This window comes from Brienomyrus brachyistius, chromosome 13 (assembly GCF_023856365.1).
Source record: "Brienomyrus brachyistius isolate T26 chromosome 13, BBRACH_0.4, whole genome shotgun sequence".
Classification (NCBI taxonomy): domain Eukaryota; kingdom Metazoa; phylum Chordata; class Actinopteri; order Osteoglossiformes; family Mormyridae; genus Brienomyrus; species Brienomyrus brachyistius.
Genome location: NC_064545.1, coordinates 14,980,814 through 14,997,209, shown reverse-complemented (window position 1 = coordinate 14,997,209; position 16,396 = coordinate 14,980,814). Strand labels below are relative to the sequence as shown.

The following is a 16,396-nucleotide window of genomic DNA, read 5'->3' as shown; positions in this document are numbered from 1 at the left end:
AAGGTTCCAGAATTTATATTGATACTCAATGTGTGACAATCCCTGAGGAAGCACATTTGAATATTTAATGTGCAATCTCATTACGGAACACTGAAAATCAGTCCACAGTTGTGTTTTCGAACACTAACTTATAGCTATACAAACTTGCATCTTGTTTAAAAGTATCGAAACTCAAGAAAAATTGTGAATTTTTAGGGTCTCACCGCTGCTGTACATATGTAACTCAGCAGAAGGGTCTCACATTAAGACATTAGACTGCATGCAATCTGTCTTCGATAGCAGCGTATCTGGTGCGGGTTCTTTGTGATCCAGGAGGTTCTGGGGTGGGTTCTTTGTGATCCAGGAGCTTCTGGGGTGGGTTCCTTGTGATCCAGGAGCTTCTGGGGCGGGTTCCTTGTGATCCAGGAGCTTCTGGTGTGGGTTCCTTGTGATCCAGGAGCTCCGTCTGGCACTGTTGACCATAAGCCTCATCTGACCAAGCGACTGCTCCTGGTCCCAGCTTCTCCTCGCCTCTCTCTCTCCTCTGAGAGAGCAACCCAGGTGCATGGGGCTCCCAGGATGGAACACTTTACTTAAGACACCATCTCACCAAAACTACATGTTTGGAGAAGCATAAGGGAGACCACAATGCATTGAGGAAACCCACAGGAAAAGAAGATACATAAAATTAATCTTACAGTCTAGAGAGCCTGAGGTTACCGTACCACCCAGTAAGTTACCACACTGCCATATTACATAATCATAAAACATTTTTATACATATGTTGCCATATTGCTTGTAACATTTTATGCATTTGCTACCATAGCTAGCACAGGGTCTTGGCCTTTATTCAGAATAAATATGATTACCTGTATTTACAGAATGCAAACCTCAGTAATGTATATCAGAGCTGGTTTTCCCCCCTCTGTTTATTACAGTATATAGGACACTACTGTTTAAACATTTATAAATATACTAAAAATGTTATAAATGGTGCAAATGTGACATTAAACATTATCTAATGGTGGTTGACACAAACCCAGTACCAGTGCAGCATGCTTGTGATATGGATAAGGGGCGGCTCCTCGCTTATCGACTAATTTGCTTAACAGCCTAGTGATAGAAACGGAACTCTGTCTTTAAGTCAGGAGCATACAGTAGGTATCTGTAATCTGACTACAAGTATTTTTAAATGTAATTTATTTTACTTAATCTGATTCCAAAAAACAAGTATTTATGTAATCCAGATTACAAGTAATTTCTTACTACATAAAACTGCCAAATGGCCAGTCCAGCCCACACTATATAAAAAAAATATACAACGGTCACACTACATGCTACAGTTAGTAAAACGAAGCAAAGAATCAATACTAACAGAGGTACTTTATTTCCAGTCTATTATGGTGAAACTTGCCGTCTCAATGAATGTTTCCAGTTCATTTGCTTAACATTGGATCTCACAGAATTTTTCAAGTTTTCAGTTAATCTGTAACCTGAATTACTACAAGCTAAACAATTTCTGAGCTACAAATCTGACTGCTGTTGCTTTACTACAGTTCAGAGAATCCATTTGTCCAGTACTGCTACCATTTATGACAACGCAGCACCACAAAGCCTGGAATTTGTATAACCCATACAGTTAATACCAGCATCGATAAAGTGAATTTGATTACACTGAAGTTTTCATTCTGCACTGTATTTGGCTACAGTAGAGAATCGCTGTGGCACTGCAGTGGCAGTCTGCTAGTGCTCCTCTCTGCCTGAGGTGAACCATCTGGACAGCGTCATCTGAGAGCTGATCCAGCATCTGCTGCGTTCTGGAAGTTCACTCCGCCAGAAGCCCTTCTGTGTCTAGTCCCACTCTCCGGAGGGAATCCCTGTACTTTCTTTTACCCAGGCTCACAATGTCTTCAATTTCATCTGCCAAGTCCTGTCTCCCGCTCTTAGTCATAGCGTCAATTAATTCGGGGACAGCTCCTGGCCCGGTGTGCCCTCGTCTCCTGGCCCAGTGGAAGAGAATGTCCAGGACCAAAACTCCTAGGTCGTCCCTAGGTAGATGGGAGAAGGAACAATGAGATGGCAACTGAGGCAATTATAGTGTACATTGACCACTGAAGACAGTATGTACGTGTGTGTATGTCTATGTGTGTGTATGTGTCATCCAATCTGTTGCCCTGACGTTGGTCCCTCGCCTTCCTCTTCCTCTAACTTTTCATTGCTAAGAGTGACTTTCTGACACCCTGACCAGCCGCCACCTGTGCTTGTGCTGCATTCGGTTCAGCTCCTCGTAGCTAAAGCCCAGGTTGATGCCGATGCTGCGCCAGTCCTGGCTGATTTGCAGAGAGATGGCAAGCAGGTTGGCTTCTGTCAGATAGCCATTCTCCGGGTCCCCCAGCCGTAGAGGAGGAATTTGAGGCTCCGATATCCCTCCTGCACCCTGTGAAGCAGAAACAGTGAAGGTGGGAGTGGAACTGGATAAACAGAGAACAAACATTAAGCCTTTCCTGAGAGTCTGACTTTGTACTGAAAACGCAACCAGTGCAGGTAAATTGAGCTAAAACTTAATGCAACAAATATCCATCTGAATCAATTCTCTCTTGTTTCAATATGAATTTTCTGTTAAATTATGCAACTACTTAACATACTGGAATTGCAAAATTTTATTAATTCTTAATTGATTGATTTAATTGTATTAAATGGAACTGACTGTACGGGAGAACCTGTGCAATGTCTCAAATGGGATTTTTAATGTTCAGTACAATATTTAATAAAAAGAAGAAAATAGCTTATTAGTTCACATATTACATCAATGTGTTGTTTTCAGTTAAATACGAATAAAACAGAATCCGCTGCTTTTTGGTTTTATTAGTACTTTTCACACTGACCCAGCTTTTCTGGAAATGGGAAGTTAGGAATGCTGCTGTCAAGTTAATTTTTCACACCCTGACCAAGTTTGCTTGTGAATCTATTTTAAGGTTAAAAGTAAAGTAAAAAATGCAATTGCTTCCATCAATTTCAATTACTTTCAGAAACTTATTTTGTAACCTCTTCATGTCAACAAATTATTCATTGTGGATTTTAATCAAATTGTGTGCTGAGATACAAGTTCTTCAAATAAAGCTAATTACAGGAAGCCGTAAAGGCAAAGTTGCCAGCCATTGGCTGTTTGGTCCCCTCCTCTTCTGAGCCACTTCCTGTGGGACATCACTCGGCATCTCCCCTCGATAGAATGACACCTGCAAAGGCATTACGATAATTATTTGGGGAAACAAACAGCACTTCACACATGAATTTACACTTTCTGCCACGCCACAACATTGCCTTACCTGTCCTTTAACAGGACCCTGCTGCTTTTGGTTAGAGCAGATGTACACTTCCTTGTGGTTCTTCAAGTGAGAGTAGAAAATGAAGGACAGCCTTCCGTTTATACAGTCTGGTCGCTCTGAAGGAGAACATGGCATATGTACAAAGTAAAAAAAAAAAGCATGAAATTGAAAATCTTGATTCTGGAACGTTAACCAGCAGCCGGCCCAGACTTCTGAAAAGGTGCCATGCAGGTTACATGAGGGCTAGACTGGGCGATACTGACCTGTGCTAATGTCAATGCCTTTCTCAAAGCCAGCAAAGAACTGCTCCCCCTCCAGCAGCTCGCAGAAATCTGATGGCTGTGGTCCTTCGTACAGGCTGGACAGGTACTGGATGGTGTTCTCCACCTGGACACAGGAACAGCCCCTAAATCCCTCCTGTGCTGTACAGCTAGGAGACCCTGCCTATTTAAACTGGGAATAAATGACATTTTACAGTCAGACGCAGAGACGCCACACACCTTGTTGTGAGGCAGGCACTGCAACAAGACCTGCTCTGGGTCACTCTTCCTTTGCAGCACCAGGAACTGGACCCGGAACTGCCGGAGCCTTTGATAGACCTTCCTGACCACCCCGCTTACGCAGCGCTGAGTTGTGTACCACAGCCAGTACCTGGAAAAGTGATCCACCATTAGTCATGTTCACAGAATACGTTAATGGAAGATGCATGGAAACAAAGGGGGATCACAAGTAGCCAATATAGAATTAGTAAAAAATCATATTCATAAAGCCCATTCATAGGGACAGATCTTCTCACATGCGTTTTTAGGGAGAAACTCACCTATACAGAGTTCACATGCACTAAAGAAGGCATTTCATAAAAAAATATATTTTATATCCTTAGCTTTCGATTTTTTTGCATGAACACAGCAATCTTATAGAAAATATAGATGTGTTGGCCTGTCAATCTTCTTTTAAATCATAAACACAGAACACCGAGGCATTATTTGAATCACTATCTATCTGGGGCCGCAGGACAATGTAGCAAATAATAATAGTTAAGTTCTCCCCAAACGATCTTGATGGGCAGAACAGCCTCCTCTCGTTTGTAAATTTCTTATGTTCTTAAATCAATGATATGGAAGAATGAACATAAAGAAGCAAAATATGACAGGTGCAGAAGGAGAGGGGAGGAGCGGCTTTTGTCCTGCTCATTTTAGCCTTTTTTTGTAAATGCTTCAACATTTACCGGACCCCATGAAGGACCCAAGCTGCTGATGGCTGCATGTCACAAAATTTAATTTGTGAACAGAACTACCCTTTAAATTGACTTTCCTTCGGCAACACTTTAGTGGATTATTGTAATATTAAATTCATATAAAATATGTGAGTAGGAATACCTACTCTAAACTTCTCCTGTTTTCTGTATCACTACCTGTAGAATACACTCAGCTTTCTGATTTCAGTACTAACTCAGTGGCAACAATGAGACCCAAGCAGCTCAAATCGAGCACTGAACCCACGTGTCAATCAAGAATCAAGTCATAATAACAGCATTAAATATAAAAATGTAAAAGGGTAGCTTAAGGCTAATCAATCAGACAATAATATGCATAACATGCCGACCAATGGCTATACAATGTTTGCATTTAAAACATATGGGTAAGATCCTACGGAATGAATATAAACTTAGGCTAAGTTCTTTAGCTAAGTTCTAGTTTAGCTAAGTTCTTTTAGCCTTTTTTACTAATTCTATATTGGCTACTTGTGATCCCCCTTTGTTTCCATGCATCTTCCATTAACTTATTCTGTGAACATGGCTAACAATAAGCAGAACAAAATAATGTCGCCCAGGATATTCATCAGTAAGTGACGTCTCACAGTAAGTGTAAAACTGCGAACTGCAGGGGCGGCGGAGTGACACGTGCACCAAAACTGCACACACCATGAGAAATGGCTGACACTGAAGACGACATATAGCTGTGTGACACGGAGCGGAGTCTGTGGCGTTACGTCAGTCCAGGTTTGGCAGTCCGGCTGTCTGTGCAGCAGATACAGACAGGACATGTCAACCGTATGACCTGCGAGACAGAAGCACACGGCCGCACAAATTAAATTACTTTGTTTCTGCACGTCGCCCACAGGTTCACCCTTTCCACTTGCTTTAGTACTGCACCAAAATTTAGGGCTTCTAGCAAACCAAAGATCTGCTAATGTCCCCACTGATGGAGACCAACTGATGTTAAACAAGAAGCATAAGACTCAGCAAGTAGGTATTAAATCTAAGCTTTGACAGGTACCTTGAGTACAAGATAAATAAAACTGAACCATAACGAAAACTGTTAGCCAATAACGTTTAACATGTAGTTATGTGGTGAGGAGGCCGCTGCTGTAGTGACAGGTTACAGCCACCCAGAACTCAGCATTCAGATCAACCAAATGCGCCGTAACACTGACAATAAACACAGCTGCCTTTGAGACAGACGCATTCTTTTCAACAAACCTTTATTTACCAGAGTAAGACGTTTGGACCTAAATACACAGCACACAGAAACACATTTCCTTCTGGCTTTCAATACACATACCAGTCAATCCCGGAGGCAGCGGGACCTGAACGGTAACTGGTTGAAGGTAAGGCAAACTGGGGGACTGAGAGAGACACAGCAGGGGACTAGCACTGGCAGTGGGGTCACTGCTCAGTTCACGCACCACAGACACTTCCACCTGCAGGACCTGCAGGAAATGCAATTTAATATTCAGTCATGCACTGGGCTTCACAAGGTCTTTGAAACTAGGACGATGACAATCTCCTGTTATACTTAGTAAAATTAGATTATATAATAAATTATAATATTTCAACTATAACAGGTTTATTGACAATGTGTTTGTTCAGAAAAGAACTCACTTGGCCAAATTCAGAGTGAATTTTATTTTATTAAAAACTGGTATAGAGTGCTGAAGCTGAAACCTAACATTCCGGGGCTAAGGCTAGGGCATTACGTGCACAGTATTATTCAGGTATAATGAGCTGTTAGTTTTTAATGAACTCGTGCCTTAGAATGATCGTTCTCTTGTCTTTGGCACAGGGGTAGGATGCACCTGGAGAGTGACTGTGCGAGTCTGGGTGGTGGAGGAAGGCAGGAACCTGAGCTTGATTGCAGGGTTGACACTGGACACTAGGAGGGCGCCCTCTGGTGAAACCGAACAGGTGTCTCTGACTGGACAGGACACCACCACGAACCAGGAGAAGTGGCTAACGGTGCAGCAGGCCAGCTGCAGGGAGAGACGGAAAGCGAAGATGAGTTAGGGAATGTCAGTCAAATCAGTGTTATGAGGTCGGCAGTCCCTTTTTCCTCCATACTCGAGCCTGCCGCCCCTCAGGCCTGATGGAACGTGCAGTTAAATCGGTGTTATGTCAGCAGTCCCTTATTCCTCCATACTCGAGCCTGCCGCCCCCCAGGCCTGATGGAATGTGCAGTTAAATCAGTGTTATGTTGGCAGTCCCTTATTCCTCCATACTCGAGCCTGCCGCCCCCCAGGCCTGATGGAATGTGCAGTTAAATCAGTGTTATGTTGGCAGTCCCTTTTTCCTCCATACCCGAGCCCGCCGCCCCCCAGGCCTGGCGCTGTTACTTGGGCTCCCTCTTCTAGTCCAAGTCTGTAGCGTGCTCCAGGATGAGCCATCAAATCGACGCACCACAATCTCCCGCCTGGTTTTCTGCTGGTACGGCATACACACCTGTACTGGCTGAGCCACAGAGAGACAGATGAGGATCACAATGACTGCTTCCATCTAAAACACTGCCAGAAAAACAGGATGCCCATTAAGGAAAGCCACGGCTTCTAAAACCTTCTGAAAAATGATGCCATGAGGGAGGAGCTCCAAGGGCCAGCTCAGCAGGTGGTCGTGCTCTTCCAAGCAGATCCACTTCTTATCTGGCCTCGTTTCTGCCCACTCAAGCTCAGTGGAGTGTCCCACACAACCTTCAGGGAAGAGCAACTCCACCCCTCTGGGGAGGAAGACATGATGGCCAGCTGGTGTCACGGAGAAGCTAAGAATGAAAACAACAGGTATTAACATCCACCTTCCATATCCGCATATCAGTCACAGAGCCCATGTGAGTCAGGGGCCCGTCTGATGAAGCACACGCTGGATGGGGCCGCGGGGCACTGCAAACAGATTTTTACAACTGTTATCTAATAAAAAGTACAAGCATGCCGAATAAGAAACAGAAACCTTCATTTCAAAATTGTAATTAATCAATATTGAAGATGTCCACAATGTTCTTTTCATGTGAATCATAGAGATCATGACCTTTTATGTTTCAAAACATCACATAAAACTTTGATGGGCAGTAATAATGTGGATCTGTACTACACTGTAAGCTGTGTCAGGCCTCAGTCGGCGCCTCCTAATCTTTTCAACCACCTTTCACGGGACTTTGTTTACTATTACTTATTTGTACTATTACTTTGTTATACTACTTGTATGACATCCCATTCTAAATCCACAGGCATCAGTATGGAGTTGCCCCCCCCCCCTTGCTGCTACAACAGCTGCCACTCTTCTGTGAAGGCTTTCCACAAGATTCTGGAGTGTGACTCTGGGAATTTTTGTCTCCTGAATACACTGATTGAGAAGTGTATCCCAACAGTCCATGTAATAATAATAATCAATTCCCCGTGGTGCACACCTCCCTCAACTCGCTCTTTTTTTTTGTAGAGTAAGCTGTCCACGAAGGGCTGCCACCTGTAGTGGCGCCCAGGGAGCTGGAGGTTATGGGTCTTGCTCAAGGACCCGCAGACGTGCTGAGGCTGAGTTTGAACCAGTGGCCTTCTGATTACAGGCACACAGGCTGCCCCATACAGTGTCCTATCGCTATTGGAATCTGGATATTCGTGACAGTTCATTTCAAATTTGGGAAGACAGACTGCAGTTCAGATCGTGATTGTGTGTTAAAACGACAGAGGTATGATTTTCTGAGGAAATGGCAAAAGCCTAGCATTAAGCTCCCTTTCCCGCACTTTATAAATGCGTGAACATTTACCGATGTTGGCTGGCTCCAAGGTGCAATTCAGAAGGACCTGCTTTTGCCTGAGCTGAGAAATAAAATCTTAGTTTAGTGAAGACTGTGTAGACTGCAATTAAATAAGTCATTAAAATAATTTCAGCTTTAGAGAAACAAAAACACAACACCCCCCCCAAGACCTGGGTTCGGAAGAGCTGGTGGAGGTGTAGTGGATCGCCCGGTGGGGTTGTTACGCACGTCCAGCGTCTTCAGGTGAGGCAGTTTGGTCAGAAACTCTGGGACACAACGTAGATGGTTGCTGTTGGCCATCAGCTCCCTGAGATTGACGAGTGTCTCTGAAAGAGCAGTGAGGTTAACCAGAATATCATTATAGAGTCAAAATATTTTTTTAAATTTGACTTTATGGTTATATGCATGGATTTATATACCAATACAGTATTTTACTTCTGATATTTGGATATTAAAATATAATGTAGCTTTAGGATCATCAGTGCTTCTCTCGTGCTTACGTAGCGTTTCCGGAAGCTCCCTCAGCCTGTTGTGGGACAGCTCCATCTTATTCAAACACCTGAGCTCCCCGATCTCCTCAGGCAGGTTCTCCAGGAAGTTGTGGGAGACATCTAAGGTGTGCAGAGCCCCCAGCTGGGCCAGGCTAGCGGGGAGAGAGCAGAGCTGGTTTCCCATGACAGAGAGGTATGTGAGGGAAGACAGGCAGCCCCAATTAGAAGGTAAGGAAGAGAGGTGGTTGTGTGAGAGGATGAGGATGGATAAGCAGGGTAGAGAGAGAAGGCAAGGGGGGAGAGAGGTGAAACAGTTGAAAGAGAGGTCCAGGTGGGTCAGGAGAGTGAGGGAGGAGAGCGATGGAGGCAGGGAGGAGAGGACGCCAGGCAGGGGATGCCCCAGGGAATCCTGAAGACAGTGGCCTTGGAAGCAGCAAGAGGGATACGAAGAGAAAGTGGTACCATGTGCGAAGAAAAATGAGAAAGGTGGCAGTTTGAGGCAGGAGAAGAACAGAAGAAGTAAGATTAGCATTTACACCAGTAAGCAACCGTCAACAACAGAATCATGTCTCTGATGTCTATACATAAATATACTTCATAATCGTAAATAACAGGAAATCATAAAAATACCACCAATGACAGAGATATCAATCACACATCATTTGATGATTAAACCCGAACCTGGCATGCTAAGTTTTCTGGGCGGCACTTTAGCTTGTGCTCAACCCGCTCAGCCCACAAAACAACAATGTGACTTCAACCTTTCTTTCGGCTTTATTCTCAATGTCTCCTTTATTTATTTGAAATTAAGAATAAAGCCATTGAAAATGTTACAATAAAATGTGTGTGTTTGTTCATGCGCAACCCAGGGGTGAAGCATGAACGCCAGTAGATGCTGAAGCAGCACCGGTTTCTGGTTGAACCCAACCACTGTATAAGCTGATTGAGATAAAGATGTCAACTGTCCAACCAAGCGCCTATGAAGCCCCCATGTGAAAACAATATTAGTGCTCAAACATTCCAGTTACGTCATAAAGGTTTAGCGCTGTGTCAGATCTCCCAGAGTGCTTTGCACGATTGTATCAGCATCTATAATGCAATGTTGCGCCTGAGTATTTATCAAAATAAGCAAGCAGATCAGAAGGCTCCTGCTTTATTATAACACTACCTCTAATAGCCAGAGAACGAAGCAGTCTGAGGTGTGGCAAGAGATCCAGAACCGTCTCCAGGCTCTCGCTCTCCTCTGAGCCAATTCTCAGATACTGCACCTCCTTCACCTTGCCTGGGAAATTCTCCCATAGAGTTTTCAGCAAGGCTGTCCCACCTCGGTACACGTCTAGTGTCAGTCGACTGTCAACCAACACCACATCTAGTTCCACAGGAGGTGGAACAGGGGGGCAAAGATAGGGCAGAGGAGGGCAGGAGGAGGTGATGTGAGAATAGAGAAGGTTGGAGGAGGAAGATGAAGACTCGACTGATTTAGTGGGGGTACAGGTGTCCAAGGATGGAACATCAGAGGAGGAGCTTGACACAGACTCATCATCTTCTTCTTCGTTTCTTCTTTTATCATCAGCACGATTCTCGCCGTCTGCCTCCCGTCCATCATTCTCACTGTGTTTTGTGTCTTCCTCCAGTTGGCTGGCTTCAACTTCTGTTTCCTTACACTGGGGCCTCCTTCTTCCTTGCTGTTGACGAGTGTGTTCCTCTTGGCACTTCACCATTTGCTGCATCTGTAGTCTTCTCAGTAAGCTGCAAATGGAATCCGTCTCTGCAACATCCTCCTTTTGACACATCATCCATTCACTTTCCTTTTCCATTGTTCCTTCTCTCCTCCACTGTCACATCCTCCACCCCATCATACGGTAAATTATTTTGTGCAGATGTCAAAAACTTATATTCTGTTGTTCTCCCAGAGAGTCTGCCATGACTTCTTAGTAGATCTGTCAAATACGGGCAGTTTTAAATTAGTTCAAGCAGGCACAGTTACTTCAACATAATAGGTTTAAGGGGGAAAATTATTTCTACAAAGTATAACCAAAAACGTATACATTAAAACACTGCCACACATTATACATATATAAGTATATACATTAAAAGGAAACACATCTATAAGTTAATTTCATCATTTAGTATCGAATCTTTGACAGCATGCAGGTGTTATAGATGCATAATTACATTATTCTAGTTTAGGCGATACGAGAATATTTCCAAACACATTTTCTTTTTCGTTTCTTCTCAGCGATGAACTAACCATTTGTTTTAAATTACATTTAATATAGTTCATGTACTGAGATTCTCTAATTGCGTTAGTTGACAGGCTCATTAATATCGAAAACAAAAAGCACTCGAGTAATTTAAGTTTTACTAACTGAAACTGAATAATCACATGCATCATATAATTCATATTCGTAACGACAGAAAGTATATTCCAGTCTATATTCGAGCATTATTTCGTGACATTTGACAAGATTTCAATAATTATTGCAATTTTTTATAGTTCATTCAATATTTACCTAGGTTTTAACGCACCGAGTTACCTTAGTAGCTAATCTGCATACATTTTTGGAACCGTATGAAACAGAAAGGTGGAAGTTCAAATTCATATCTACATTATTGTTTCCGTTTGACTGGCAGGAAAGAGGAAAAGGTTTCCTTTAGGAAAAAAATCAGCAGATCGAAAATATGTTCATATAGTTCGACAGGACCCAAGGTTTGCTTCAAACGTAAAAGTATTTGATCACGAACAGTCCGGTACGATTACAGTTACAATACAGTAGCTGTTATGGCGCATGGTGATGTCGTCACAGGCGGCTGGGGGGAATAGTCATCATTACGCGTCAAACAATGTTTTTAAAATTACTAGCAACAGCGCATTTACAAAGAAAATATCTATCTATCTACAGGTCTGGAAAAAATTAAGAGACCACAAGAGAATGTTTTGTTTCACTCATTTCCCAGTTTATGGGTTTGCATCTGTGAATAATATGTTTTTTTCTGCAAACTGCAGCCTGGTTCTTCTCTGTTTCTCATTAATGAAGCGCTTTTTCCTTGTTTTATGGGACTTACAGTTTTTCTCAGTTGCTTTGGTGCATTTCTCACAACAGAATTGATCTCTGCACCACTACTAAGGCTCTTCTCAAAACAATTAGTGCAAAACTGCAAAACATTGTGGATAACTTGCAAAAGTGAGTCACTTCATCAAAAAGGCAAGTCAGTTGCTCAAAATAAGTAGTCAATGCTTCAAAAGCAAGTCCCTTAATCAAAACAGATAATATATTCATCAAAAGCAAGTACGTATATCAAAGTGTCAGGACTGTCACAATTACAAGTCATTACACCAGCACCTTTGGTCACAAAATCAAATGGTTTGAACATGTTCTCATTGTGACGGATTTCTTTGTAGGTGCTTCCCAATGACATGTCAAGTCTGGACAGCATGCATGGCATGTTGAAGACCATAAATTGTAAAGGAAAATCAAGACACTTCATATGCACTCTTGATAATATTTAATTGAATCTGTTCACAGCATTGTGCAACTGGGGAAATACAGTAAATCAAACATTTTACAGCAAACATAAACTCACTTAGACAGTAAACCTGACTGTAGTAGCTATGAAACAAAAAAAACTGAAAAACAGACACTGCTGCATATCAATCATTGATATCTAGACGCTCCCGTCTGTCTGCCCACATATTTGCATCAACGTCACAGCGAATGTCAGCTCTATCGATGCATCGGGGAAAGTATCTTCTGGAGTGTCGAATCCACCCTCTGCAGGACTCTGCTGTGATGTCATCACAAGCTGCATCCATAGCTGCTAGCAGGGTCATTTGGGTTTGTGGATGCCTGTCATATATCTTCCACCTCCAGGAAGAGAAAAACTCCTCAATTGGATTTAGGAATGGAGTATAAGGAGGAAGAAACTCCATAAGCATCCTGTCGTGTGCTGCAAACCACTGCCTGACTACAGCAGAGTGATGGAAGCCAACATTATCCCAAACCACTACATACATTGTCCGATTGTCACCAGGATCATCCCTTTCATTTTGTGGGATTAGGTCCCTATAAAGAGCGTCCAGAAAAGCCAACAGGTGTTGTGTATTGTATGCACCAATACGATGAATATGGGTGTGAACGCCATTTTCTGAGATTGCTGCACACATTGTAATATTTCCTCCTCGTTGGCCTGGGACATCAATGGTGACTCTTTCTCCAATGTGATTTCGTCCACGCCGTCTGCCTTTTGCGAGATTGAATCCCGCTTCGTCAAGATATACAAACGTGTGCAGGGGTTCCCTGGCCTCCAATTCCAGGATACGCTATACAAAGGATGAGAATAAAAAAGTCTGTAATGGTGCATTTGGCACAACAGATTGTACAGTTTGAACTGTAAATAGGATTACAGTAACATGCATAAATGTAAGTGCAGTACATGGCCTAAACATTTACAGTAAACAGAGGTACATATGCAAACATGTTTTACCTGCACAGACTGGTGACGGAGCTCCTTCACTCGATCACTGTTCCGTTCAAATGGTACTTTGTACAGTTGCTTCATGGACATTTCATTCCGTCTGAGGACTCTGTCTATGGTGGAAATTGATATTGACTGAATATTTCCGAAGATGGTGTCATCTTCTACGACAGTTCTTTGTATTTCTCTCAGTCTCAAAGCGTCGTTTGCAGCCACCATTGCACAAATTCTTTCCTCTTGCTGCGGAGTCAAAAGTGGACCTCTTCCACCTCTTCTAGGTTGTCTGGCAGTCCTTTTTGAGATGCAGATGAAAAAACACAAAACATAAATAAGCGCAAACATGCTTACAGTAATTGTTACAGGACTATCATTCAAAACTCCTTTCTTTACAGCATTACTGTATTGTACCACAGCACACTATGCCACACCTGGGCCAAGTCTGCGCTTCAGTTACAGTACGTCTATATGTAAAGATCTATAAGGTCATGTCCTAATGCAAGTCTCCTGTATGACTATGAAAGTGCAGAGCAAATTAATTTGTGCTGAATAACTACATTACAGTATGCTCACCTGTTTTCCCGACGAAATGTCTGAATAATAGAACTGACAGTAGTTCTCCCAACATTTGGCTGCACCCTTCGACCAGCCCCGGCCATTGTGAGGCCATGGTTTATCACATGATCCACAAGTGTTGCCCTGATTTCGTCAGGAACGTGTCTATGTGGTTGGCCTCTTCTTACCCGGTTTTGTCCTCGTCCTCCACCGATCCTCACCCCTCTTCCACAAGGCTGACGTTCCATGTTCTGCAGTTTTGTAGATTCAGTATGCACCTCATGCCAATCCTGTCTGTTGGTTTACATTATATATATACTTGCAGAGTAGGGGATACTGTAACGCGATTCACCTGTGACTGGGTAGAAGAGGCTTTTCATTGGTTGCAAGTAAGAGTAACACACACCAATTTTCATTAGTGTGAGATAAGGTTCACCTGAGAAGTAATTTATGGAGATTTTCATGGAAACTCCTTAAAAATAGGGTTTTCAAAATGGGTGTACAAATTGTTTGACAAGATGTTCAACAATTTTGAGTGCAATGACACAAGCAATGAAATGAAGACTATTAGTTGTAAGGACAATGACTATTTAGCCGGTAAAGTATAAATAATTGTGACATTCATGATGAAAGCAAGGAGATAGTGATGAATAGCAAGTCAAAAGCGACCATTCTTTAGATATTTGTACTTACTCAACTGCTTCATGTCCAAAGGCATTTGCCTTTGGACGAAATGAACATGAAACCGGCAGAAGGTTGTGCCAAAACGACTACATGTTGTGGAGGTTGAACTAACTATTGTGCAAAGTTTAATTCTGTTGTGAGAAATGCACCAAAGCAACTGAGAAAAACTGTAAGTCCTAGCAGTGCACCAGACTGAAATCCTTCATGGTGGTATGCCAACATTATCCTAGATACTGTGTCTCTCGATACACCACAAAGACCTGCTGTCCTGCCACAGATATGCCAGTGAGACACACATCAACAATTTGTCCTCTTTTGATGTTTGATACCTGTATATCTCCCAATATGTTGTATGGATTGCAGTATTGCAGCATAACCACTGCGCTATTGCCCTGCAAATACAACCTTCACACAATGCTCTGACTGATGGAATGTGCAATCAGTGAAGGTTGGCCACCAGACCACGAATATTTAGGTGTGAAACCTAAAGCGCTGTTTTAGGGGCTATCCTGGGATAGGCCCCGGTCCCCCCCACAAACCCCATTTGGGATTGAGCAGTTACAGTGATATACGGATGGATATATACAGAGTTCCTTTTTAGTTCTTGGGTGTGTCTAAACAGCAGAACTCTCTCACACCAGGAGATTGTGAATGTGCTTTTTGTTTCCTGTGTACCACCCGATGGCTTTGCACACTTGACATGTATTCACAACATTTCTATAACATTTCTCTCTGTCTTGAAAATGATGTAACTCTTTTATGGACAAATATGTTTGTAATATTTAATATTTTCAGAGGTCTTAAGGTGTTAAACAGGAATCAGGGAGTTCAATACAATATGTTTTATTCTTGCAAGGCACCCAAAACCGCCCCACCACACCCATACAACGAGGTGTTCTGCCTAAATAGTCTGTATGTTCCTGCACACTGCAGGAAGCTGTACATGGGGAAGATTACATGGTTCCAGGATGAGTTTTGCAGGAGGAAGGAGAAGAACATGCAGATAGAGGGTAACTATCAGTAAAGCCAACGATTCTCCAACGACCCGTTTCCTTCAACCGCGAGAAAGAACCTCTGAAGGCTCAACTAGAGTTAACTGACATGCAGTATGGCATCGCTCTCAAGAACAAGTTCACTACATCTATACTGGACAGCTTTTACAGTGCACTAGCAGAAGCTCAGTTTGCGAACTTACGTTGGTACAAAGAGAGGTGGCTTGTTTTATTTGTGTCCATCTAGATATGCAGACACTATTTATATGATGAACTACATCAAGTCCTGCTACAGATCACAGCATCTGTCGTCTGTGTTGCTCATCTCGATGTCTAACATAATGTCATACTTTGATGGTCTTGCAAGGAGAAGGGACTGCCCCAATTGTTCACATCACGCTAAACTAAAGGCTCGTCTTGTCCATGTCGGTCATCTCACACAGTTAATAAATCTCTTACAGCTTAATAAATCACAGAGTTATGTCATTCAGTTATAAAAGTAAGCCTCACACAGATCGACCTGTGTTACAGATATGTTATATACCACTGTGCCTCATATCTATGTTTGTAACATACTGCAATGTATTTCATCAGCATTTTTATCATTTTATAAAATGAAAACGAGTGCAGCAGTGGTACATTATCAGACTGGCGAGATGCAGGTTAAGGTAAAAGCCTGCACTGCATTTCCACATTTCCGCATTTTTTTTCTTTTTAACCAAATAAACTTCTATTTATTAATTTACTTTTCAATTACTGGTATTTAGGTAGTTACAGTGCTTATGCACTTATTCAGTATTTACTTAATCTTATCATATTCATACGTGACGTATTTTCTGCTTATGATGGGTGCATTAGAACGTAAGCTGTATGTCGAG

The 16,396-nt window shown here is 42.5% G+C and overlaps 1 protein-coding gene across 3 annotated transcripts; it reads right to left on the bottom strand.

Annotated features, from left to right (window-relative positions):
• Positions 1–808: 808 nt before the first annotated feature.
• pidd1 (p53-induced death domain protein 1) lies at positions 809–11,595 on the bottom strand. Of its 3 annotated transcripts, none has more exons than XM_048972474.1 (16): positions 11,328–11,595; positions 9,983–10,754; positions 8,824–9,237; positions 8,494–8,649; positions 8,333–8,384; positions 7,135–7,336; positions 6,883–7,032; positions 6,384–6,557; positions 5,870–6,017; positions 5,230–5,365; positions 3,806–3,956; positions 3,569–3,692; positions 3,306–3,421; positions 3,108–3,215; positions 2,235–2,416; positions 809–2,027 (listed from the first exon to the last, which is right to left on the bottom strand). In XM_048972474.1, the coding sequence occupies exons 2-16, from the start codon at positions 10,629–10,631 to the stop codon at positions 1,805–1,807; spliced, it is 2,985 nt and encodes a 994-aa protein (XP_048828431.1). In that variant the 5' UTR covers positions 10,632–10,754; positions 11,328–11,595; the 3' UTR covers positions 809–1,804. The 3 variants fall into 3 exon arrangements, with proteins under 3 accessions (XP_048828431.1, XP_048828434.1, XP_048828432.1); XM_048972477.1 differs by having other exon boundaries at positions 8,333–8,379; positions 8,552–8,649; XM_048972475.1 differs by having other exon boundaries at positions 11,352–11,595.
• Positions 11,596–16,396: the final 4,801 nt, after the last annotated feature.